The sequence below is a fragment of the Cibotium barometz genome, chromosome 29 (assembly GCF_041138505.1).
Source record: "Cibotium barometz isolate CiBa-2024 chromosome 29, ASM4113850v1, whole genome shotgun sequence".
Taxonomy (NCBI): domain Eukaryota; kingdom Viridiplantae; phylum Streptophyta; class Polypodiopsida; order Cyatheales; family Cibotiaceae; genus Cibotium; species Cibotium barometz.
The window spans coordinates 13,689,546-13,715,415 of NC_141074.1; the positions used below are offsets into that span (position 1 = coordinate 13,689,546).

General features: G+C 47.6%; 1 protein-coding gene across 3 annotated transcripts in view; it reads left to right on the forward strand.

The window, feature by feature from the left end:
- Nucleotides 1-25,870, forward strand: part of LOC147621871 (Rab3 GTPase-activating protein catalytic protein) — a 121,109-nt gene that overhangs the window by 77,960 nt on the left and 17,279 nt on the right. For all 3 annotated transcript variants that reach the window (XM_086822890.1, XM_086822889.1, XM_086822891.1), the window contains 9 exons: nucleotides 2,965-3,074; nucleotides 3,186-3,278; nucleotides 14,236-14,370; nucleotides 14,548-14,681; nucleotides 14,761-14,847; nucleotides 14,931-15,077; nucleotides 15,170-15,244; nucleotides 15,363-15,408; nucleotides 15,490-15,779. In XM_086822890.1, the coding sequence (XP_086679016.1) occupies nucleotides 2,965-3,074; nucleotides 3,186-3,278; nucleotides 14,236-14,370; nucleotides 14,548-14,681; nucleotides 14,761-14,847; nucleotides 14,931-15,077; nucleotides 15,170-15,244; nucleotides 15,363-15,408; nucleotides 15,490-15,779 (1,117 nt within the window). The remainder of the gene's footprint in view (nucleotides 1-2,964; nucleotides 3,075-3,185; nucleotides 3,279-14,235; nucleotides 14,371-14,547; nucleotides 14,682-14,760; nucleotides 14,848-14,930; nucleotides 15,078-15,169; nucleotides 15,245-15,362; nucleotides 15,409-15,489; nucleotides 15,780-25,870) is intronic.

Genomic DNA, 25,870 nt, shown 5'->3' on the forward strand with positions numbered 1-25,870 from the left:
GGGCCTCCCAGGGAGCTGAGGCGAGGGGGGGGGGTGGGGAAGGAGCCGCTGCCGAAACCGGAGCGGGGACGGGAGGAGGTGAAGGAGGAAGCGAGGCAGGAGGGGGGGACGGGGGAGGGGGGGTGGGTGATTATGATACCAGGCAATCCACCAGTGGTAATTGTTTTTTTCTTGGCAGTTCATGCATATCTTGGTTGAGTAAAAAGCAACCCACTATTGCCACATCTACTTGTGAGGCTGAGTACAGGGCAGTCTTCACAGCTACAGTAGATTGTGTATGGTTGAGGAGACTATTAGCTGATCTTCGTGATCTTACTGCCCTACACAGGATAGTGTTGCAGATCTATTCACAAAGGCTTTACCTTGAGAAAAGTTTGAAGCTTTCCGCAAAGCTTTGGGCTTACTCTCATACAGAGAGTGATCTGCTACCTTGTACAGGTTCACACTTCCACTACAGGGGGGATTTGTAGGCATATGCTCACTTATGGTAGTGCTATGTGTGAACAGGGCTTAACCAAGGACACTTTTTCCCATGTGGTTTTTCCCCTTGGATATCAAGTGTGAAAGGACACTCTACCTATAATATTTTGTACTTCTATATTATATGGATGTGGCACACATGCAAGTGTTGACTTGCATTTTGTGGCTACCACACTTTTCGCTCTCTCTCTCTCTCTCTCTCTCATTTTTGTGAGTGAGCTTCTCTATCCTGCACCTAACCCTAATGTGCAGGTTTGTGCAGGTTTGTGTGTGTGTGTTGAGTCCAACATCAACAATAATTGACAAGATAATATCACAAAACATCCACAACACTAGGGAAGTTGACAAAGGTTATACAATGATTGTTATATATTGATTCTAACTCTCACCAAAACTCTGATGATGACAAGACAATACCACAAAATATCCATAACACCAGGAAAGCTGAAATAAGGCTGGTTATCAAACTTGGTGGTTACGCAACTTTTCCTATTTTGGGTTCTTTAAAGTGATGGATTATAAAGCAAAGAAAGAATCCCCCCCTTACATATAAGCGGCGGAAGTTAAGGCCTGAGATGATTTCATTTTTCTGAGCCTTTTTGAAGGAGTTTCTTAACCTTTAGATATCTTGCCTTGAAGAAACACCCACTGAGAGAGTAGGAATGTGGCCAATCTCTTGCTCCCTTTTGCTTTCTTGAAGTAAGTAGATACTCACTACTGTCTTTTTGCGCTTTCTCACATGCCTTTCATTCAGCATAATCCCACCAATGCTAAGGCTTAGCTACAAAACTTGAGCTTAAGTGAGTCAGAAACCATGATATAAAGAGTGAATTTAAAGACTAAAGATAACTTGTTATCCAGGTTTGGTGGAATGTGTGAACAAAAACTAGAGGAACAAAGCAGGCTAGATTGAGAGTTAAAACGATTGAAATGATACCCTGACATACACAGTATTTCTATCCCTTCAATTGTAGTAGTGGTGACCTCAGGCTCTTCTTATATAGCTTCTTTTTACTGCTTTCGTACACTTGTGCAGAAGTCTTCAACACCAGCGGTCGCCTTCAAGCTAGAGCTTGGACACCAGCTCTGCATTTGAGTAGCACACGTTCACTTGATTTTTTTAGAGCTTCACCCTCTTAGTTTGCTTGTAGGTGCATAGGCGAGCCATAAACCTAGAGTCTTTTCTTTTCTGCGCACGCCTTCACTCTCTATGCTAGTAGATATGCAGGCGGACCAAGAGCCGAGAGTTCTTTCCAAATGCTCTCTACTCGTCTCCCTGCATTTTGCTCGACCATTGCTCCTCCTTTTATAGTTTTTCTAGCCAGTCTTCTACAGAGCTCGACCCCGGCTCCTTCGCTATTTCTTTATCTGGTTCTGCACCCTAGTGATGGCGGCCTTCTCCTGCGCCCTTCCATCTTTAGCCGATCTCCTCCTTGGTTGACAGTTGTCACAGAGAATGCTGCCATCAGGGCCAAACCAGCCATCTCCTTCGTGAATACTTGATCATGGCTTACGTGCAAGAGCTTCTTCATTATCGAGGTTGCCAGATTTCTAAATATGAGCTGTTGCATAGTTGTTTCTCGTACGCGTACGAACAGGTTCGTACGGTACGGTACGAGTGGTACGATACCGTACGATATCGTACGGTACGAAAAGAGTTTTTTTTTCTCCAAAAAACCATTTTTCCTTGAAATTTTTTTTTCAAATGCTTAAAAAAAATATAGAAACCTTGCTTTACGAAGATCCCAAATGCTCGCAATACTTCGCAACTTTTGTGTCCATTTAGTATTCCATATGGGGTTGTTGAGAGACCTAAAAAATCTGGCGAGGTAGACTGGTAGTGTACACTTGATTGGTAGGATGAGAGAATCTTGCTACATCACTTGGGGATCCCTGGTATAGGTAGGCTAGACAATTAGATTCTGAAGTTATGTACGAGGGAGAAGATTTGGACATGGTCATTTTGATCTAGAGAGGAGTCCCTAACATTATCACCCTAGATACACTCCTCGTATTTGTGCAAGGACGGTCCCTTAGTCATAAACGCTACACTGGGAGACCTTTGGTATTGCATTACCCATCCAGGTTCTTTTTTGGAGACAATCGGGAGATCCAAGCGGGAGAGACACATATCCATGTTCTGGTTCCTCAAGCACTGTAGACTCCTCCCCTCCCAACCTTCCCTCACATTCAAGCTTAAAGCTCCATAGGTTGTAAGTGTAAAAAATAAAAACCGTATTTTATCGTACGGTATCCGAAAATTTCATATCGTACCAAAAATTCCCGTACGGTATCGTATTTTCGTACCGTGATTTGGTTATTTGGTTATTTGGTACCGTGATTTGGTTATTTGGTTGACTTGACTTTTGCAGTTATCTCATACTTGATAGAAGACTCTTTTTTGTGGGGAAATAAAATCTTTTCTGCTGACTTATGTGTTAAAAAGGCATATCTTGGATTAATGATGGTGATTTTTGTGTTTAGGGAAGATCTTACTCAAGATGAGCAAGTGAGCTTTGCCTCCCGCATGCGCAATCTACTTACTGCATTCTCTCTCTCAAAGGAGGCAAAGTTTATGGAGGATTTCTCTACTGGTGGGGAAAATTTTCATATTTCATGAAAAGAATCATTTTGTTGATTAAACTGTTTTCTAGTTCTCCTCTCTTTTTCCTTGCTTGTGGTGAGTCTGCTATTATAATTTGCAGGAGACAGTCCGGTTTTGCAAAAAATCACATCACCTACTACCATTCCTCCTCCAGGGGTTTTAGATCGTGTGCTCAAAGATCTCTTTCAGGATGGTTTGTTTCCACTACTCACTATCAACATTGGTGATAAAAGATTTTCTTTTGAGATTTCGGCTAGTACAATGTAATGATGAGTTTTTAAAGGTTAGATCGTGTGCTCAAAGCCCTCTTTCACGATGGTTTGTTTCCACTACTCACTGTTAACATTTGTGATAAATGATTTGCTATTGAGATTTTGGCTAGTACAATGTAATAATGAGTTTTAAAAGGTAAATATGAGAATGCTGTTTTTTTGGGTTTATGGATTAAGGATCTAAAAAATGTACCGACATGAAGGCTTGTATTGTGATGGGGATCCTATGATCCTCTCAATGAAGTAGTTTTCATGCCTTATTGATTTACAATTTGGTCTGCAGTCATGTTGTGTGCCCACCTCGTCACTTGCCGGCCCCTTCTGCCCGCCGCCCCACCTATCATCCTCAACCTTTCGCGCGCAGCCCATCCCCTTAGTCTCCGCTACCTGTGACCTGCTGCCCTTCTCCTTCGCGGCCCAGCCAGCTCTGTATCCCCTGCTGCGCCAGCCCTCACCGCGCTGCTCCTTCGCATCCTCTCCTCCGCCTTCCCGCCTCCTGTCTGCTTTCACCTTCTCCCCACCTCCCTTTCGCCAGGTTTCAGCGATCGGGTTGCAGCTATCCGGGCGACTGTTGGCTCCCTTTGATCCTTTACCCCTTCAGGACTCCATGGCAGGCGCACGGTCATCCCCAGCCAATGCTACCACCCCTTGCTTATCCTACAAAGGGGACCTCAAGCTCTTGGCATTGATAGTCTTCTCCCTGGTGGCCTCTTCATTGGTTTGCAAGCTTGTGGGGAGCCGCCCAATATGTGGTCAGATTTGGGATTTGCTCCAAGAAGCCCTCATTGGTGAGCGCAGCAAAATCACTGATATTCATTTTCTTGGGCTTGGTTTCACCCAGATGGAGTTTGACTCTCCCACAGCCGGCTGCTGATAGGGTATTTTGACGGAGTCCCATCGCGATACGCACAGCTCAAGCATGATTTTACAGCGTGCAGTGGCTTATAATGATCCAGATGGCAGACTGATTATTTTGCAGTGCATGCTCAATGGGGAGCTATGTATATGCCCAGCATGTCGAACTCTTTTGTGGCATTTTATGAGTCGGTATCCTTGGTTGTCCAATGCTCTTATTTGTGGGGATTTTAATAACTCCCCTTCTCCTCGGGACAATACTCGGGGTCATTCTCATATGCTTACTTTTTGGCCTAGAGAAATGTCGTGGTTGATCTTGGATTGAGAGATTTATAGACAGCTGCTTCTCCTAATAAGAGAGGTTTTGCTTTTCACCATAATGCGCATTCGGATTATTGTGCAAGATAGGATCGTTGGTATCTCTTGCATGCAGATTATGTTGACACTTTTCCGTGTCATATATGGATTGATACTCTTTGAACCTTTCTGATCATGCACTGGTTTGGTTGGGTAAGTACTTTGATATGCCTTTTGATGAGGCTTCTTTACCCACTAAACGGCTTTTACTGGTGAACAATTGTTCTCTCTCGCATGCATTGTTTTAGGATATGATTGTTGATGTCATCGATGCGTTACAGGCTGAAATTTATGAGAACATAGACATTGCATGGTATTTTCCTGCCCATATGCAAACAGCTATCATTGAATAAGGCAAATGGTATTTGGGGGAAGAAAGACAACGCATATATCACCTGAAGAATATGCTGTAGTTTCTAGAGACCACTCATACTCACATGCTATCCTAGCAAGAGGAGCATCATATTGTCTATGCAAAGCATGCATTGGCTCTTGAAATTGCAGAAATGGCAAGTTAGATCACGCCAAAAACCCCTTTTGTATAAGGGTTGCTCATCTAAAACTTTTTTCAAAAGCTTGCATGTTTCGAGACAAACATTGTATATCTAGAGTGATTAAAGAGGATGTCAATTGGACAAAAGACATCACCAACGTGTTATGCATTTTCGGCATGTCTTTGGAGCTTCTGTCTCATGTTTCCAACATTGTAGATATGGATGAAGCGGTTGATTTGGAGTCCATGTTTTCAGCTATGGAACTAAACAGGGCAGTAAAGGCACTTGGTAAATGGAAGACTCCAGGATGGGATCAATTGACTGTGGAGTTCTTTTTGCAGTTTTGGCCTATGCTTGAAGAGTCACTTTTGCTTATGATCAATGAGGCTTCGAATTCGGGCGTCATGCCTTCTGCTCGGTGGGAGGGCACTCGGGGATATGGGTGCTCAAGTGTCTGTCTTACCTCCATGGCTCCTCCAAGGAAAGAATGATGGGTTCCGCCTCTCACGGCTCTTAGATATCTCGATCATCTCATGGAACATTTAGGGTTTGTGTGGACCGCATTTCTTTCGGAGGCGTAGGATTCTCAGAGAGGAGCTTCATAGAGTTGTAGTCGGTGTTGACAGATTAGATAGGAGAGGTACTGGCCCCAACCACTCTGAGATCATAAGATGCAATGCAACTTCCGTACATTCACTTGCCGAAAGAAACATGCATTTCTTACCAAACGAGAACAAGAGTTATACCTGCTCTTTTTGAGTGAGGACAACTCAGAAGCTTGGTGCATTCTGGAAGAAAAAAGAGCACCTACATCAATCACAGATCCTAGCCTTTGGGAAACCTATGCATGACAGCTATATGATGTGCCAAACCAGCCTATAGAACAAATGTCACACATCCCTAGACCTACATCATCTTATCTCTTTTTTTCCCCCAATGTCACTAGGGCTCTTAAAAAGATGCATAATGGGAGAGCAAAAGATCATGAGGAACTATGCGCGGAACATTTTGCCCACGGGCACCACGTATTGGCTCCCATTCTTGCCAGTATTTTTAACAGAGCACTCTATGAGGGCTTTCCACTCTCCTAGACTACCAAAACCATTGTCCCCATCCACAAAGCAGGAGACCCCACGGACCCAGGTAACTACAGGATTATCATGATTGGTCACACAATGGCCAAAATCTATGGGGCAATACTGGAGGACATGATGAGCTCTATGGCGGAGAGGATGGGAAATAGAGCATCAAGCTAGGCAGGCTTCAAGAGAAACTTCTCCATACTGGACCATATCTTTACTTTACGGGCTACCATAGAGGAGGCGAGGTCCTCAAAGAGACGTGTGTATTGCTACTTTGTGGATTGCAGCAAAGCCTTCGACCTCGTCCCTTGATCTTGTCTGATAGGATGCTTGTAGGAGCTCCAGTTCTCACATGAGATGATATGGGATGTGATGGCACTATATGATGCAGTACTCGGCCGAGTACGTGCACCTGGTGGGACCTTGGGAGATATATGTAGCACTATTGGGGTTAAGCAGGGCTGCCCACTCTCACCTACACTCTTTGGCCTATACATTGATGAGATCGCAATATTTGTGGATAGTTTCAGAGGTAGAGGTTCACCATTGGCTCAAACAGTAGTGCCCATATTACTATATGTTGACGACATTGTCTTGATCTCAGATTCAGCCAAGGGTTTACAAAAACACTTAAATGCATTGGACAAATTTTGCAGGGAGAGACACCTTACGGTCAATTTGGGCAAAACCAAGGTTATGGTCTTCAACACATCTTATGCAGTCGCCTCATGATTTTCTTTCATATACAGAGATGCTCCAGTGGAGATTGTGTAGAAGTATGTGAATCTAGGAGTCACTTTTACAAGGCCTTTGCATGACCACAGATGCCATTGATTGACTTGCGAGGGGGCACGCCTCCCTAGCCCATATGGAGAGACATTGTTTCAACTTTCCAGGCACATTTCCAAGAACCCCGCACTAAGTGCTCGCTCTGTGATACTCTAGTACGACCAACGGTTATGTATGTTGCAGCCTTTTGGGGGCCAGGCCTAGGGAAGGATCATTGGAGGAGCATAGAAAGGCTACAGGTGATGATGTTCTCACGCATGATCAGGAGTAAGCTCACATGACACTCTACATGCAGAGTTTGGGGTGGCCCCACTGGTTACAGATGCCCTTTTTCAGACTGTCACTTATATTCAGCATGTATACACGCTTGACAGAGATCCCCTCCCACGACTAGCACTAGAGGTTGCATATCTGTACAAAAAGCAAGAGCTTTTTTGTATGCGAAGGAGTCAAAGTGTGATTTCTTCAAGCAGGAACTCTTGTATGTAGGTCATGTCATCTTTGTTTATGGCGAGAATTGATCGAGATTAAGTTTGGAAGGTTTGAGAAGCAAGTAGGGCATGTTAAGTCCTGTGATGGTTTGTGGGATCGTTGTTTTAGAGCATTGAAGGAGCTAGTCACCTCAGTGCCTTGTCGCAGATATAGATCCTAGGAAACTTTTTGTCGTTGAAATGGATACCAGTGATTATGCAATAGGCACTGCCTTGTTCTAGGACAAGAGACCCATAACCTTTGAAAGTAAGAAGATTTCAGAGGTATCCTACCCAAGATAAAGAGCTTTTGGCTGTTATCCATGCGATCAAAATCTGGAGACACTATTTGTATGGGTCTCGATTTGTAGTCTAAACGGATCACCACTCGTTGAAGTATATTTGTGATCAACCTGTATTGAAGGGCTGGAAGGCCAGATGGACTGACCTCATGCAAGCATTTGACTTTGATATTCATTACCGTAAGGGGGCAGCCAATCGGGTTGCTGATGCCCTTAGTAAGATCCCGGAGGTCAATGCTCTCTCTTTTGCTAAGACAATGACCGACTTCTATCTATCTCTTAAAGGGCGGTTCCAACATGATTCCCATTTTGGTTGAATCTGGCAATTGGTCTACATCAGTTGCAGCCAAGTGTTCCAGACACTTCGATGATATTCGAAAAGTATTTCATTAGACTTGAATTACTGTTGAAGGATGACAAGGTTTGTGTGCCCAGTGATTCGGATGTCCCAAGTGTTGATACTGCGTGAGTGCCATGATGCTCCTAGTGTGGGGCACTCGGGCATACATAAAACCTTGGCCTTGGTTGGCCGGCATTTTTATCGGCCCTTTGCTGAGGATTATATGCAGAAGTGTACCCAATGCCAACTTAATAAAGCTGAAAGGCGGGGCACTCTTGCAGCGACGGGGCATTGGTAATCCTAGATCCTCTCTCGAGAGTTTCTTTTAGATTTTTGGAAGCTGTCGTGGGATAATTTTCAGTAGCGGAACGTTACACTCTTTCTGTTGTAGTTAGCCCACCGGAGCCTAGTGGATGGCACTTAGTTGGCCATCGGAGGTAGATCAGCGGTTTGTTCGAGGTATGCCCATCTACAGGACTCCCAACGGCATTGCCCGAAGGGTTAGCAGGTTTTGCAAAGAATTCTCTACATCTTCACTATGGAGTGGGCTCTCCCCCACACAGTTACTCGGGGCACATTTGCTTGGGCTACTGAGGCTCAGGTAGCCATGGCATATGAGGAAGATGGTGGAGGACTGGCACTGCAGGTTGCTCATCATCGGATCTCGAGAGCTCTAGTTCCGGTTTCCTCTTTTGTTCACTGGACTCAAGGCTCTTGCTTGGAGTCCAGTGAAGAGAAGAGGGAACCGGAATTGGAGCTGTCAAGATCCCTCTTTTGATCCGGTTCCCTCTTCTGTTCATTGGACTCTAGGCTCTTGTGAGAAATGGGAGATTTGCAGCAGTATTGTTGTGTGGCATATTTGGTGAGATCGTTGTGATAGAGTGAGGCCATCCACCAGGGCACCCCTACTTCACTAGCGGAGTCCATCCAAAGCATATGGCTCGATATCATTCACACCCTCCATCGTGGACATGGGGGGGTGCGGGGGGTGGGGGGGTTTGAAATGGCCCTAATCGCATTCAAAAGCGCCGCGAGGCCGTACTGCGGACTTGGCGTCACCGCCCTTTTCTCACTGATAATGGTGGTAAGCACACTTGGCATTAAAGACCACCGGTATGGTTGTCCCCCCCACCCCCTCCCCCCATTTATGAGGTAACCTCCTCCTTCTAGAGCGGCCAGCTTGGGGAGGAGAGCATCCTCCCTTTTTTTTCGTCACTTTGATTATCGCTCCCTCTGCGGAGCTGAGTTTGTACTAAGCCTACACGATTGTTTTTTGGTTAACTAATAGAAGGGTCTCTTTCCGCGGGGAAAAAAAAGAGTGGTAGGAAAGGTAACTGGTCATGCTGGCGAGCGTAAGGGGAGTGAATCAGTGGGAAATAGCATATTGCAATATGGATAGATCTCTCTCTAGTCAGCTGTAGCTGTATCCATGGGTAATATGCCTCCTTGTTCATCCGGATGATGCTAAGAGTTTGTGTGAGGTATGTGTAGAGAACGCAATGCCTCCCGACTCTCATACCCCTCCTGACGTGCGGGTCTCACCCTCGAAGGCTAACTCCACTCATAACCCGCCATGTATGGTAGTCTCCTGCTGAAGCTCTGGTGTGTCTCCGTGTAGAACATGATGTTCCTACTTGTGAGGGTCCCGCTCATCACGTGGATCTTCTGGGTTTCTCCTGCTGAAGCTCTGGTGTGTCTCCGTGTAGAACATGATGTTCCTACTTGTGAGGGTCCCGCTCATCACGTGGATCTTCTGGGTTCTAATCTGTGGGTCGCTTTTTGTCATGCAAGGCCCGGTGGTATGGGACACTTAGGCGGAGGACAGATGAGAGTGAGGTGAATGGGAAAGACGGTGTGGTTAGGTGTGCTCAGACGGTTCATGAAATCGTTGCATATCTATGGAAAACACAAGAGCTTTTTTTGTACGCGAAGGAGGCAAAGTGTGGTTTCTTTAAGCAGAAACTCTTGTATCTGGGTCATGTCATCTCTGTTGATGGTGAGGATTGATTGAGATTAAGTTTGGAAGGTCAGAGAAGCAAGAAGGGCAAGTTAAGTCCTTTGGTGGTTTGTGACATCGTTGTTTTAGAGTACTGAAGGAGCTATTCACCTCGACGCCTTGTTGCAGATTATGGAGCCTGATAAAACTTTTGTGGTTGAAACGGATAATCGTGATTATGCAATAGGCGCTGCTCTTTTCCAGGATGGGAGGCCCATAGCCTTTGAAAGTAAGAAGCTTTCTAGCATATGAGGTATCCTACCTAGGAAAATGAGCTTGTAGGTGTTATCCATGAGATGAAAATTTGGAGACACTATTCGTATGGATCTCAATTTGTAGTCTAGACGGATCACCACTCATTGAAGTATACTTGTGATCATCCCGACCTGAAAGGTTTGAAGGCCAGCTGGATTGACCTCATGCAAGAGTTCGACTTTGATAGCCATTACCGTAAGGGACCAACCGATTGGGTTGCTGATACCCTTAGTAGGATCCGGGAGGTTGATGCTATCTCTTTTGCTGAGATAACGATTGCCTTCTATCTATCTCTCAAAGGGCATTGCCAACATGGTTCCCATTTTGGTTGAATTTGGCAATTGGTCTAGGTCGGTTGTAGTCCACAAGATCCGAGTGTTCCGGACACTGATGGTATTGGAAATGTTTTTCAGTAGAGGTGAATTATTGTTCAAAGATGGCAAGGTTTGTGTGCCTAGTGATTTGGGCGTCCAAGCGTCGATATTGCATGAGTGCCATGACGCACCTAGTGTGGGGCACTCGGGCATACATAGAACCTTGGCCTTGGTTGGCCGGCATTTTTATTGGCCATGCATGAAATCCTTTGTTGATGATTATGTGCAAAAGTATACCCAGTGCCAGCTTGATAAAGTTGAAAGGCTTAGAGCCGGAGGGTTATTGCATCCATTGCAAATTCCTAAGAATAAATGGCAAAGCCTCTCGATGGATTTTGTAGTTGGATTACCTTGAACTAGTAGGGGCCATGACTCAATCTGGGTCGTTGTTGACGGCTTGACGAGATGGCTATATTTATCCCTACCAAGTTGTTGGTAAAGAGTCAGGAGTTGGCTCAGCCCTTCATGGAGCAATTGTATAAGCTCTATGGATTGCGTAAGGAGATTGTTAGTTACTGGGATCTTAAATTTACTGCACAATTCTGACAATCATTGTTCTGCAAATTGGAAACATGCTTGAGCATGTCATCTTCAGATCATCCCGAGTTGGACGGTCCAGACCGAGAGGTTGAACCAGACTATGGAGGATATGTTGAGGGCGTATGTCTCCAAGAGACAGTATGTGTGGGAAAGGTATCTTCCACAGATTAAGTTTGTAGCCCATTTATGCTTATGTACGGTTATCAATGGGGATTCATGTTGCAATCAACAATGGATTTCTTGCAAGATATGCTGAAAGTTGCAAGGGAAAGTGTAAAGAGTGCTCATGATCGCACTCAGTATTATGCTAATCAATGATAGACCCGTTTTACAAGGGGGTATGTGGGTGTATCTTAATGTCCCAAAGGACTCTAAGACGATGAGGATTGGCAAGCATTACAAGTTATCTTCTCAATTTTATGGTCCTTACCAAATCACAAAGAAGATTAGTGATGTGGCTTACCGGTTAGCACTACCTTTTGGAATCAAGATTCACCCGTGTTTCACATTAGTTGTTTAAAAGAACATGTGGGCAGGTTGTGCTAGTGGAGGAGATCCCTAGCCTTTAGGACATGACTAGGTATATTCCTATGGAATCCGAGTTGGTTTTGGATCAATGTACTAGAGGGTCTCGACATACCATCTATTTTGAGTACTTGAACAAATGGAAAGGATGCTTTGAGGTTGAGGCTACATGGGAGTCAGTGCGTAGTCTGAAGAGTCATTCCCCGAGATTCATTGCTGAGGACATCAATGGTTCTTAAGAGGAGAAGTATGTTATGTCCCAAGGCTAATTAGGGCTAGGACCTTTAGGTTAGGTTAACCATAGCCTAGGGGTTAGGCATCTTAAGTGGGGATTAGTAGCTTTTAGTCTTTTAATGAGTCATGTGCTATATTTAGCTACTAATTTATGAGTCAGTTTGAGGGACAGCTCCTCAGACGTGGACTTGAGGCCTTGAGACTACTCTGTGCTTAGATCCGATGGGTGTGTATTGGTGGTATGGGACGCCAAGGACTTTGCACGTGGAGCCATGTTTCGGATGCTACTATCCCCCTTTGCTCGAGGGTGAGCCTGAATGGCTCTGTGGATGGACGGTGAGCTAGATGCCAATGTCTCTGTGTGTGTGTTCCTTTTTGTTTATGCTTAATCGCAGGGTATGTAGCGTGGGGGTTTGATAGGTAGTCAAAGAGTAGAGGGGCGAGGCGAATGGCGGGGAGGAGGGCTGTAAGGTGGAGGCACACAGGTGCGCTTGGGGGGGGGGGGGTGCTTAGGGATTTTGATACACTCCATAGATTAAGGTACAAATATGACCATCTATTACCACCTATCTCTATTAAAACGATCGTTGCATACTGGAGATCCTGACAATCCCGCCCCTCCATCCTCGTGCAAGGCCAATTTAGGACACCCGTGCTGGTCACACGATAGAGACACCCACTCTTGGACTTGGAGAAGAGTAGAAGCACAAGACAAGCCGGCAAGATACCGTACAACCAGAACCTCACGCACAACCAGAACTGGAGGCACAACCACAAGCACAACCAAAGGCTACTTCCGCATAGTCACAACCGTGCAGTTCTGCCAGTGATGGTAATATTTTTTGTGATGATCAAGGAGATGATGATGCATGGCAAGAAGCTAACAAGATTCGTATAGAAATCAATGTGGTTGAAGTAGAAAATAATAGATAATAATGGCGGGAAAGATGGCTGGAAAGTGGAGGCGCACAGGTGCGCAGGCAGAGACAAAGTTGCACAGAGGTACAGGGAGCTCACTCTACTTGCAGAGCATTTTCTGTGGCTGGTTTAAAGCTTTGAAGTTTCAAACATTCAAGCTTTGAAATTCAGGAATACATAAAGTTTTTTCTTGAGAGAAGTTGATCCCTTCAAAAGGCTGTTAAACTAGCTGAAGACTTTTGTACTCTTTTTTTTTTTCCTCAGAATCATGCCTTGCCAAACTAGTGGAGTTGTCCAAGATGTACATGAAGGCCACCGAGATCTCTTACGTGGTGCCCAACGTGAGATATTTTCAGGTGTAAGGCTCCAACGTAGGAGAGACCTTGGGTGACTGGATTGACCCCATGGAATACTATTTTGCCATGGCTGGCTACAATGAAAATAGCAAATCAATCATGGGTCACATATAACTGTGGACCAGCCAAGACATGGTGAAAATTGCCATGTCAGACCCAGCTCGTTAATGAGAATAATCTTACCTGGGATCAAATAAAGGCCATCCTTAAAGTAATATATCGCCCTGTCGACTAGTTAAAGAAGATGGATGCCTTTCTCAAATGTCAAAGCCTCTAGATGTGTATCATTCAGAGGTTATTCAACTTTCAAAGTAAGCACCTCCCATGACTGAAGCGCAGCGATTAAAGCAATTCATCACTGGTCATATGTTTTTTGGTCATCCATATGCAATGTGCGTTGTTTATAATGGTCTCTAAATGCTCTAATTATATGAAAAAAAATTTGATATTTTGATTTTTCAAAACATATTGATTTTTTAATTTCGGGATGAAACGTTTCGAAACAAATCCCAAAAACCTCAAAATAAAAGAGACCTCGAAACATGTGTTGTGACTATGAGTGACTATTCTTGGAGGTCACCTATCATAGTTTCACGTGAGTGGAATAAACTAGGAGGTTTCACTAGTTTCCCTGAAACTAGCCAGTTTGTGTTGAGGTGTTGTAACATCGGCATCTCCTTATGGGTTCTTGGGGGTGCTATATTTTTGAATCCAAGCAAAAGGCCCAATTCTTATGCCTGATGATCTTCACGAGAGGAATGCCTTGAGCCATAATTGAGAATGCAGGCCAATGTCATCGTGTGCTACAAATCAAGGTTAGGAGAGGCACTTTATAGCAAAATACAGTTTGTTCTAGTTCATTTAAAGATTAAGAAGGGTGGAACCAAGGAGATTTTACTTATAGGATTTGCTGTCACTTAGCATGTTTGTTTAGTTTTCCACAGTTTTTGTTGGCTGAAACAAAACTATTGAAGGTAGTAACCTTTTGCAGGAGCATTTGTTTCTAGTTTGGGAGATGAAAATGGACACCATGAAAATGCCCGAGCCATCAAGGGAGCCCCTGCGGGATCACTTTTTGCTCAGTTTTGTCTTCAAGCCTTGTGGTTTGGAAGCTGTAACATTAGTGGTATGCTCAGCAAATCCCTTTGTACGACTACTATGATGTGCCCATCACCCATAATGGGATGATAATGCAACCACAAGTCTAATAGGGGTCATTTTGCAAAGGAGATAATATTTCATCAAAGGAAAATGCTGTTTGTAATCTTGGCTTCTGAAGGCTAACTCTCTTCCGGGCCTTCAGCCATATCCGTTCTGTGGATCGAGTTTGTACGAGAGGTACGCTGGTGTTGGGAGGAGCTGCAGCCTCTCCCAAGAATCTCTCGAGATGAAACCCCTAATTTTGATTCCTGCTTAGTTCATCAGAAACTACAACTGGTATGTTTCAGAAATTTTTAACAGTACGACACTAATACAATGTGCTTTGAATGTCTGCTTCTCATATGGGTTCTGCCAGCTTGCAGCATGCATTAAGAGGAAATCAGCAGAGCAGCGACTACATGCCAGCACAAGTATCAACAACGATCTCAATGGTGTTAAGTCTGTGAGTATTACGGACTGACTAGTGAGAATACTATTGGTTTGAGAGGAAGAAACATATAAAGTTTGTCTGAATGGCTTGTGCAGGATACAAGTGGAAGTGGGGAAGATGATTCTGTTTACAACCCTGCAAGCGATAGGGTCACTGGACATCAAAGGCAAGGACGTGGATCAGTAGAAGGCTCTATGGTGCTTCTAAAATCTCATGAAAAGATGCATTTACCCATTACCCAGGTGTGTGTGCGACTTCATGAGTTTATTTGATAGGCAGGATACTATACTTATATAGCAAGTCATTTATTAAAAAATATTTCTGACAACTGCAGGAACCACCTATTATGACAGAGGATATGCTCCTGGAGAGAGAGCATGCTATGGTAGCTTTGAGTGATTCACCTTCTGTAAGAAACCAAGTCTCTTGGCATCAAGCATATGCATGGCTTATGATTACATTGATCGTACACAAACATGGCCTCTGATTATTTGCCCTTGTGTTTGGTTCTCCAATTCGGACTGCAGGACAAAATGACCCGAGCACGGCTTCAAACCGACATGCTTTCTTCAGGCAAGATCACATCTAATTCTCAGGTTATGGTTTTTTCATAGCAAACACAGGTAAAGTAATGCATGCAAATGATGTCTGCAGATATGGCTGCTTTCAAGGCTGTGAACCCGGTTGGAGTCTTTGAAGACTTCATACGCTGGCATTCACCACGGGATTGGATAGAGGAGGATGAGTTCCAAGACTCACTTGAGACTTTAGGACCCTCTTGCCCGCATGCTGACGTTGACAACAGCTCATGGCCTCCACGGGGAAAACTGTCTGCTCGTATGTCTCATCCAGAAAATATGTGGAATGAGCTTTGGAGATCTGTTGAACCTCTTCCTGCATCTAAACAAAAACTTCTCTTTGACCATACTCGTGAGGGAGAGAAGGTAAAACAATCCATCGTCTCTTGTTGTTGTGTGTAAGCTTTCTGGGCCTCTTTCATAGAATATTGTTTTTCATACCAAAGACCTCGTTTTCCTTCTTGGTCTCATAATTATTTTTGTTCCTGGATGTAATCCTAGTTGGCCTACCTACGTAATTTTGCTCTAGTTCTGTTTGTTTGCAATCTTGCACTAATTACGATCACATTAAATTAATTTGGTGCACAAACTACCATCACCCATATTGGGCATCCTGCGTCACACTCTTAGCCTCTCTTCTTCATTTATAGGTTAGGGACTACAACTATGGGGCAATCCCTGTGCCAAACCGCAAGCCTAAGGTGGCAGGACACATTCATCTGAGTGTTTGAGCTGAAGCACGTGACATTTTGTTTTCAGTAATTACAATGAACTAGATCCCGTGCAGTATTTGTTGGTCATGGCCATGTGCTGGCATAGGCAAGCTACCTCAAAGGCTATCCTTCTTTCTTTCTCCCTTGTGCTCCCTCTTGACTAGAGGCAGGGGCTGAGGAATATGATCAGAACTCCCTAGTGCAGTATGGCCTTTAACAAACATTATCTTTGTCCATGAGGATTGTCAATGAGAATTTTCTGGGCTTATGCAGGATGCCTAAGATACAATTCACAATTCATGAGGAATTATCTCACTTGCAGGGGAGGGATTGATATCATGGTTTTTCTGTTTTGAGAACAAGATTCTTCCATTGTGAAGAGAAAATTCAGCTGAAAAATCATATGACAAGCCTCACAAGGAGGTAATGTCTGCGAGAAAGGTAAAGAGATGAGAACCTCTGAAAGAGGGGTTGGGGGTAACACTGGGGACTGGTAATGCTGGGCGATACCACCCTGAGCTTCTTCTAGTAGCCTGGCAGCTGCCCTGAATATGCTCTGAGAGCAGCCACAAAGAGTGTAGATGAGATTGGTCTAGATAGTACAGATGACCTCTGCACAAGGTGTCACTGAGCCATGGCAGGGGGCTGATCAAATCTGACATGCTGATAAACTCCCAGCAAGGGTTGGGGGGGTGTCCATGCCAACCAAGGAAGTGAGAGCACTCGGTGGGCTGTATAATGGACATATGCTTGTGTGAAGAGCCAGTTTAGGTCCATCTTCCTCGGGCCCCCTTCATTGCCTATGCCACCATGCCCCAAGTGATAAAGTGGTCATCGTGTTAGTCTAGGGTGAAGAGGTGGGTGAGCAATCCCACAAAGTAGCGCTAGGACTCCCAAGGAAGCTCCCCTCAACAACAATCTGGGGATTGGTGCACAGTAGCAAACCAAGGCCCCACCAGAAGACCTTGGTGAGCATTCAGTCATTGGAAGTTGATCTTGCAAGGATGGATGCTGCTCCACAGGTGTTTCTAGAAGTCTGCTATGATAGCGCCTGTCATGGCTTTTGTGTGCCAACGTTCTCACATAGTTGCATGCAATGAACATGAAAATGAAACAGCCGACCTCACAGAAACAGCTTGAAGCTGGAAACTGTCACGTCTTAACATATTACATGTCACAAAGTAGTACAATGCAAATTTCAAACTATTTCAACTTGAGACCTAGCAAAGGATACACTTTGCAAAACAGATAATGTTATGATTCATGAATGATTGATAACTCATGAGAAACACATAAGCAGAGAAGACTGACTACAAGGTATAACTCCTTGTGTCCGCTTGTTAAATTGGGATCCCGCTCGCTGAAGCTTCCGCTCCCCCCCCCTGCTCGCACTGCTGCCTGCACGCCCTCCCCTCTTCCCGCCCTCGAGTCTGTTCCCCCCCCCCCCCCCCCCCCCCCCCCCCGCCTGGTTCTCTTGCGCCCCCCGCCCCAGCGCTGTAGCGCCCGCCGCCCCCTGCTCCTCTCCTTCGCGCCCCCCCTCCCTTCTTCAGCGCCCCGCCCTCCCTCCGCCAGCCTCCGCCCTCTCTTCCCCCCCACCCCCCTTTCGCGTTGCTTCCGCCCCCCCCCCCCCCTGGTTTTTTCTTCGCCGCCGCCTTACACCCCCCCTCCCCTTCTTTCTACTTTTTTCCGTCCCTTGGGGGTTTTTTGCCTTCCGCCTTCCCCTTTCGCCCTTTGTGTGCAGCCCGGTTCTTGCAGGACTCTCCGCATTCGCTCCGCCTTCGACTTAGCTTCAGACTCTGATGGAGGCTCCTCCCGCCCCACCTCAGAGGGACTCTTCCGCAGCCCCCTCGCCCACCCCTGAGGATACCCCCATCAGGCTTTCTCTTTCGCCAGAAGAGGAAGCGAGCCTCGCCGCAAAGGTGGAACGCCTCCAGGCACATTCCACCATCTGCCATATAGTCGGCACTCGCCCCAGCAGAAGGGAGATCCGGGATCTTCTCTAGGCCCGCCTTCTTGCAGATGTGGGCAAGATCCTGGACGTTCAGTTACTAGGCCGTGGACACTACCAGATTGAGTTCGAGACAGCCCAGAGCGTGGCCCAGGTCCTAGCCATGAGTCCCCTTGATATCAGGGGCGCTCGGGCATTCTTCAGACCTTGGCAGCATGGCTTTGACCTAGCAGCAGCCGAGCAGGGAGAGCGCCTATTTCATGTTACAGTTTGCTTCCTTGGACTCCGCCGTGAGTACCTTCCGCTCCTTTCTAGGCTAGGAGCATTGGTGGGCTCGGTGCTTGAGACTGGCCCCACAGCAGCTTCAATGGTGGCTAGAGCAGCTGGGCTACCTTCGGTCAGAGTTTTGGTTCCTGACATCTCCCTTCCGAAGGTCATTGAGCTACCTAGGATAGGGGGGGTATGGATTGATCAGAGAGTGGAGTTTTCGGGGCTCCCGAACGAGTGTTTTATCTGCAGGCAGGTCGGCCACATGGCCAAGGCCTGCCCTCGTAGGAGACCCCGACCTTCACCACAGCAGCAGGCCCCCGATGGCCCACCCACAGATGCGGCTCGACAGGCAGCCTCCGGGACACTTGCTCAGCCCACAGAGACCTCGGAGTGGTAGCTTGGACAGGGGCGCCGACGAGGGAGACAACCACAGCAGCACGTCCAGAGACCCCGATGCAGCAGCAGCCACAGTCTCAGCATCACTGGGTTCTCGTGAGAAACAGCTTTGTTCCCCTCCAGGAGGAGACCCCAGCGCCGACTGAGGACCAGGAGATGCCAGCACCCCCTCCTTCGCCCCCACCCCCCCCTCCCCCCTCCCCCCCTCCCGCCTTGCTTCCACCTTCGCCTCCTCCCGTTCCCGCTCCGGTTTTGGCAGCGGCTCCTTCTCCCCCCCCCCCCCCCCTCCTCCCCCCCCGCTCGCCTCAGCTCCCCGGGAGGCCCTGGCAGTTCCTTGGTGCTCACCTGCAGTCCGGCGGACACTGAGCACCGACCTTGCTCGAGCACCACAGAGGAGACTTACCATGCCGATTTGGGCTTCACGGATATCCTCTATCCGCAGTCGGCTGAGTCGCCTCGACACTAGACAGCGCTCGAAGGCTTTTGATTACTCCTTCACACGGCTTTTTGGAGCGGAGGGTCCCCATGAGCCAGCACCCATCAGAGTTCATGTAGTGATACCTCCGGCCCGAGGGGAGGAGGCACTTGATTCAGCGGTGGCCTTCTCATTCCCTCTATGTGGCCCTAGCGACCGGGAGTGGACTATGGATCTCGCTCTTAGCATTTTGAAGACTCAGGCAGTTGAGTTTTCTCACCGTGTGAGCGATCTGGAGATGACAGACGTGATAGGCCGACTATGGGAGTTGGCCCATTTTTTCTTTGATACCGGGAGTGTGGATGCCTTCGGGATTCAACATTTGGTGGTTCGCATAGTGGCAGACTTAGCACGCGACCCTAGATATGTATGCATACACGAGGTTGCTCTGTCTGAGCGGGAGGCAGTCGCCATGGGGCATAGCCACTGGCGCCTGATCCGAGATTCTTGCAGCACACGGGTTGGCAGATTCGTAGCCGCTCGGATGGGGACTATTCTCCATCCAAGCGGCTTGCGAAGGCCCGCCGTACGGCTGAGACAGCCTCCACGTCAGCAGGTCATCCATGAGGATCATCTCATGGAATGTACAGGGCCTTGGTGGCGCACACTATATACGTTATCGTGGTTGCCTGAGGCAGGAGCTTCAGAGATGCCTGGTTGGGGGCAGTATTGATATTCTGATGATGCAGGAGCACCATTTGGGTGAGAGCAGGATCCGGAGATACGGTTCGGTGATGCCTGGTAGATGGGACACATTTTGGTCTGCAGGGTTTGGCCCCATGGGTGGGCAGGGAGGAGTATATATGGTCATTGCGGATGTATGGCGGCAGGCCATTGTGGATCGCGGGATCATTGTGCCTGGTAGAGCACAGTATGTCATTGTGAGGATGCATGATGAGCTCTTTGGGTGCTCAATGTCTATGCGCCCAACCATGCTAGTGCCAGAGCAGAGTTCTGGACCAGGTTACGGATGCATTGCCAGAGGCCGCACATTGGTGTGTCGGGGGAGACTTCAACATGCTTGAGGACCCGGCCGATAGGGTGGGAGGCAGTCATGTTACAGTGCATGGCACGGAGCTTGTAGCTTGGGAGCGATTTTGCATGACACTGAGGATCACTGATGCATGGCAGCATGAGGCTTTCTCCCGCTCTCAGGAGAGTCTTAGTTTCTCTCGGTCGGATCGCTGGCAAGGAGGGACTAATCTATCACGGATTGATCGCTTCTATGTGGGCGACAAGTTAGGGGAGCGTGGGGGCTCCGTTGGCATTCTCGTTGGCACCTCTTTTTTAGACCATGCGCTAGTTATTTTGACACTTGAGGAGAGGACACGGGAGACCAGCTTGCAGTTGAGGATCCCAGAGAGTTTACTTACAGATCCTAGTCTCGCTGAGGACATTGAGAGGATATGGCATGATAGCCAGAGCTCTGACCAGGATGCAGCAGGCCAGTGTGCCCAGGGACTCATCGAGCTCAGCTCTTTTTTGCACGCTGCACCCTTGACACGGCTGGGAGACTCGCGAGCGGGAGCGTCGGTTGAGACGTACCCTTGCTTCGCTTCAGCGCCTTTAGGAGCAGCAGCCTACATGTGAGTGGGTGGCGTCCCAGCTGAGCCAGGCACGCCAGAAGGTTAGAGAGGCAGAGGAGCAGAGACATGAGTTCTACTATCGTCGCCAGGCCTCTCAGTGGACGCAGCTTGGTGATAGAGTGACTGGGGAGTTTTTTGAGATTACTGGACCCCGCCATGCTCGAGCAGGAGTCTGCCAGCTCAGGAGGTAGGACGGATTGGTAGCCACTGAGTCCGGGGAGATCAGAGCCATTGCCATTGAGTTCTACAGAGACCTGCTTTCAGCGGAGCCAGCCACTGAGGCTCGGGATGCTTGCAGACAGACTGTGTGGGCCCATGTGCAGAGGAGGGTCACAGATCGTATGCGCACAGTTCTGGGTGAGCCTCTTTCAGAGGTTGAGCTTGCTGAGGCCTTGAGGGTCCTTCTGCGCCATAGTTGCCCTGGGGAGGACGGATTGACGCCTGCCTTTTTTATGCGCTATTGGGACCTTTTGGGGCCAGGCCTCCGCAGGGGCTTTCAGTATGTTTTGGACACTGGGGTGATGCCAGAGAGCTTTTCAGAGGGCTTGATCTTTCTTATCCCCAAGGGGGAGGGAGTATGAGATGATATTCGGCATTGGAGACCTTTTACGATCCTCAATACTGTCTACAAGGTCTTAGCAAAGGCCTTGAGTTTGAGGATCTAGCCCTTCCTGGGGGAGTTGATTCATGATACCCAGACAGGATTCGTCAAGGAGCGCAGTATCCTTGACAACATTTTCACCTTCTGGGAGGCGATGGCCCGAGCTAGATTTCTCGGTGAGGACCTGGTCGTGATGCTTCTCGATTTTTAGAAGGCATACGATAGAGTCGATTGGGGTTTCTTAGAGGGCACTATGCTTCGCCTGGGCTTTGAGCCAGTTTGGATTTGAGGAGTGGCGGCTCTATATTCCACAGCTCATAGCCAGGTGGTGCTGATGGCAGGAGGACGGGGGCCGAGTTTTGAGTTGACCAGATCAGTCCGTCAGGCCTTTTCTTTTTCTCTTCTTTGCTGAGGCTATGAGCATGTATCTAACGGCAGAGGAGGTTGGTTTGAGAGGACTCCAACTCCCAGTCCGGGGGGAGGACCTGCTCGATGCTGAGTTTGCTGATGACATGGGTTTATTTTTGCATGGCCAGGAGGCCAATCTTCAGCGGGCAGAGCAGTCGCTTCAGGTTTTTAGTGCAGCTTCGGGAGCATTGATCAATTGGCGCAAGACAATGGCCTTTTGGATCAGTAGCGCTCCCACTCCGGCATGGAGCCCAGACCCGGGTTTTAGATGGATTCCTCCTGGCACAGTAGTGCAGTATTTGGGATGCCAGATTGGACTAGATTTGTCACCTGAGCAGCAAATTGCCCCGCTTCTTCTGAGCATTCGGAAGAAGCTTTTGTATTGGAGTATAGCTTGGCTATCCTTGGTTGGGAGGGTGGTGGTGGCAAATCAGGTGCTTTTAGCGACCATGTGGTACATCACGTCTTGCTGGATCTTCTCGAGCTCTTGCATCAGCCAGGTACACAGGCTGATCAGGAACTTTCTTTGGTCTGGGCGGGATGGTCAGCCAGCCCGGGCCAAGGTTGCTTGGGCAGTTATTACACTTCCGCTGGCCCAGGGGGGCTTGGGGATTATAGATCCAGTTGATCAGAGTAGAGCCTTATAGGGGAAGCTTATTGTTCGGGGGCTGCTTCCAGGCGCTGAGCCTTGGAAAGAGCTTCTTTTTCAGCGGCTCTAGGCTAGGGCTCCCCCAGCAGGGGGCACTTGGGCACCAAAGATACGATGGATCTTCATGGAGATGAGGAGGACAGGCCTCAGTAGAGGATGGGAGGACAAATTTGCCTTGAGCATCCTGCAAGCTTGGGAGTTGCTGAGACTGGAACTCTCTCAAAGACCTCCTTCTTGTGATGAGGAGCGGGCCAGACAGCCGCTCATCTGGAGCCCAGCGGTACGCACAGAGCAGGGTCATATGCTGTGTTCTCGGCCTCGTCTAGCCTAGGGACCATTGGCGGCACGCCCAACACGTAGTTTTGGAGACTGGCAGGCCTTCTGCAGTCTCCCAGAGGAGATCCAGGTGGAGAGGTTGAGTCACTTCAGAGGGGGGTTGATTATGAGGGATGACATTCAGGAGGCACTCACAGAGGAGTGGTTCACGCCTATCGAGCTAGCGGCCCCACGGTGGATGGGAGCCTTTACACAGTTGGAGATCCTGATTGCTGTCAGAGCTTGCACTGAGGATGGTAGATGCCTCTACTATGAGATCCAGGATGAGGGCTGACTTCAGAGAGTGGAGGCGGAGTCGCCTTTGGTTGCAGAGTGCATCTTTCAGACGATATGGGTAGTGGCCGCCGCTTCCCGGAAGTGGCATATTGATCCACACCCTGCAGATGTGGACTCTGATTGGCGCATATGAGCATATGCAGCGCGCCCCTTGGCCCGGCTCCAGTGGGACCCTGGCGAGTACGAGTGGCATGATCCTTATGCATCTCCCGAGGCCACAGAGATCACCTTTTTCCAGTACACTGTTCGGTTGGGGAGACATATTTTGACGGCGAGGAGGATGGTCTCTCCAGCTGCATCGGAGCACTGGCGGCTACAGGGACTCTCACAGGAGTTCCTGGAGGATTTGTGGACCAGGCTCTGGGCTAGTCGACATGCACGCAGGATCTCGACTTTCCAGTGGCTGGTCGCCCACAGAGGCTCTGCAATTGGCACCTGGCTTGTCTACAGTGGTCTTCCGGTGGCCTGCGTCCGATGCGGCCACCCGTTGGAGACACACAGACATTGCCTATGGGACTGTCCTCAGGCGCAGAGCAGATTTGGCTGCGGATGCTGCGCATTCTGGCCCCCCTCTCTCCAGAGGGCATGTATACGTGGGGTGCCACTGCTTGGTCGACTTCGTCAGGGCCTGCTATGGGCTATGAGACGGAGCAAGACAGCCAGGCCATCAGATTCATTAGGGGCCCAGCCTCGCCTTGTTCCTTCACCGGATTTCTCGTCCGCCGGCTGGACACAGGAGAGGGATCTACGATGGGAGCTCCTCAGCAGCCTCACCATCTGGTTCACCTGGAGAGCCCGGTGTTTCAGGGCCTTTGAGGGGAGACTGGAGTCACCAGCAGAGAATGTTCGGGGGATTTGGCAGGAGTTGATACACACCCTGCGAGGACAGTATGACCGCATTCGGGGCGACTCGGATGAGGCGATCTTGCGGCGCCAGGCCTTTCACACCACTTGGCGCAGCGGCCCCTTCTATACCCTACACGCGGGTTCGCCCCGTTGGCACTACAGGCCACCTGATATAGCCCCTCAGTTCTTTGTACTGATATTTGTACTTTTCTGCACCTAGGGAGAGTCTCCCTAGTTGCCTTGCTTGGATCTCTGCTTTGTTTTCTTATGAGCAGGAGAGGGTCTTTTGTAGCCCTACGGGCATTTTTTATATAACCAATGAAAGGATGTTTTCTCGGAAAAAAAAAAAAGAAAAAAGAGGTACAACTCCTTGTGTAGCTGGGCAGCTTCCTAGTACTGTCCAACTCCCAATATTCCAATCAATTTTAATTAATTAAAGTATACGTTGCTCAATTTCTTATTAAAGTGCTAAATTGCTCAAATTTTTTCAAGTAAGTTTCTTAAAGTATACGTTGCTCGGCTTCTTATCAAAGTACTAAGTTGCTCAATTTTTTTCAAGTTCTTTGATCATGGCCTTAAATTGTGCATGCATTGGTCATGGACATCAGCTTTTTCGATGGAAGGGCTTACACTTAGAAATTGTTGTTGCACAATGGAATCAATTGTTCTTGCTTGTTTCACTTATGTTTTGCAACAAATTTGGTGTGTTAGGACCACCTACTTGAGAACCCTATTAAGGTTAGGATAATCCGCATAGAACCCAAGATTGATGATTATGATAGAGTTTGGCTAGCGATTCTCCTCCTAGCCATGGGTCCCCTTCCGAACTATGAAGCTCCCTCCGTAAGATCACCTAATACACAAGCTAAACACACAAGGCTAGAATACATAGAGGAGTGCAGACAAACTCACCTCTGAGATCTCATCCGGAAACTCCCTCAAGCTAGGGGCTAAGATTCCACTCCCATAGGCCAAGCCAGTCACCCCTGGCATCCCATACCAACAGAGCCTATCCTAAGGGACCCTCGGCAAGACCGCCTATGCACTACCATGTCCATGGCAAGAGTAAGACTCCTCTGGTCTAGGAAAAGTGAGACAATCTATATACACAAGAACCCATAGGTCACTTATGTAATGACTACTGCTGCTATAAATAACCATCCAATCATAAATAGCGTAACCATGGATTATCTATACTAATGAACCCTAGCCACTTGTAACCTGCCTGTAACATTCCGCCTAATCTCACAGCTCCCAACCGTGCCCAAATTAGGTCCTAATCTCGAGGATTAGTGTTAGGTACATAACATACTTCTCCTCCTAAGACCTTTGCTCTCTAGGAAACGAAGTCAGGGAATCTCGGCTCTAAATTAGCAACTATCACTCAAGTCGAGTCCACCACCCTGTCTTTCCACTTGATCTTATACATAGGGATCAACTTATTCCTAAGCTTCCTCTCCCTGAAATCTAGTATAAGCTTTGGCTCATGTGGAACAAGGACAAGTCCTCACCTCTATCTGTTCATGAGGTGTAACAACGTTACCCTCAGCTCCCAATTTCTCCTTGAGATTACTCACATGAAAAACTAGATGAACTTTAGCATTAGGAGGCAATTCTAACTTCTAAGCACCTCACCAACCCTTTTCAGGATCTGATAAGGTCCAAAGTACCTAGGGGACAACTTCCCAACCTTCCCCGTCCGCAATGTCTCAGAACTCTTGGGTATCCGTAGATATACAAGCATTCCCTCGGACAATAACTTAAAGTTTAACACCACGAGATGAGATATGTATTGCAAAGACTCAATGAGAAATATCCACTTGACTCAAAAAATACTTCAAACAATGCGCGCACATCAAATTTTGAAGAGAAAACATAAACTTAAACACCACAAGAGGAGAGAGATATTGCAAAGACTCAATGAGATAATATTTCAAACAATGGGCACATATC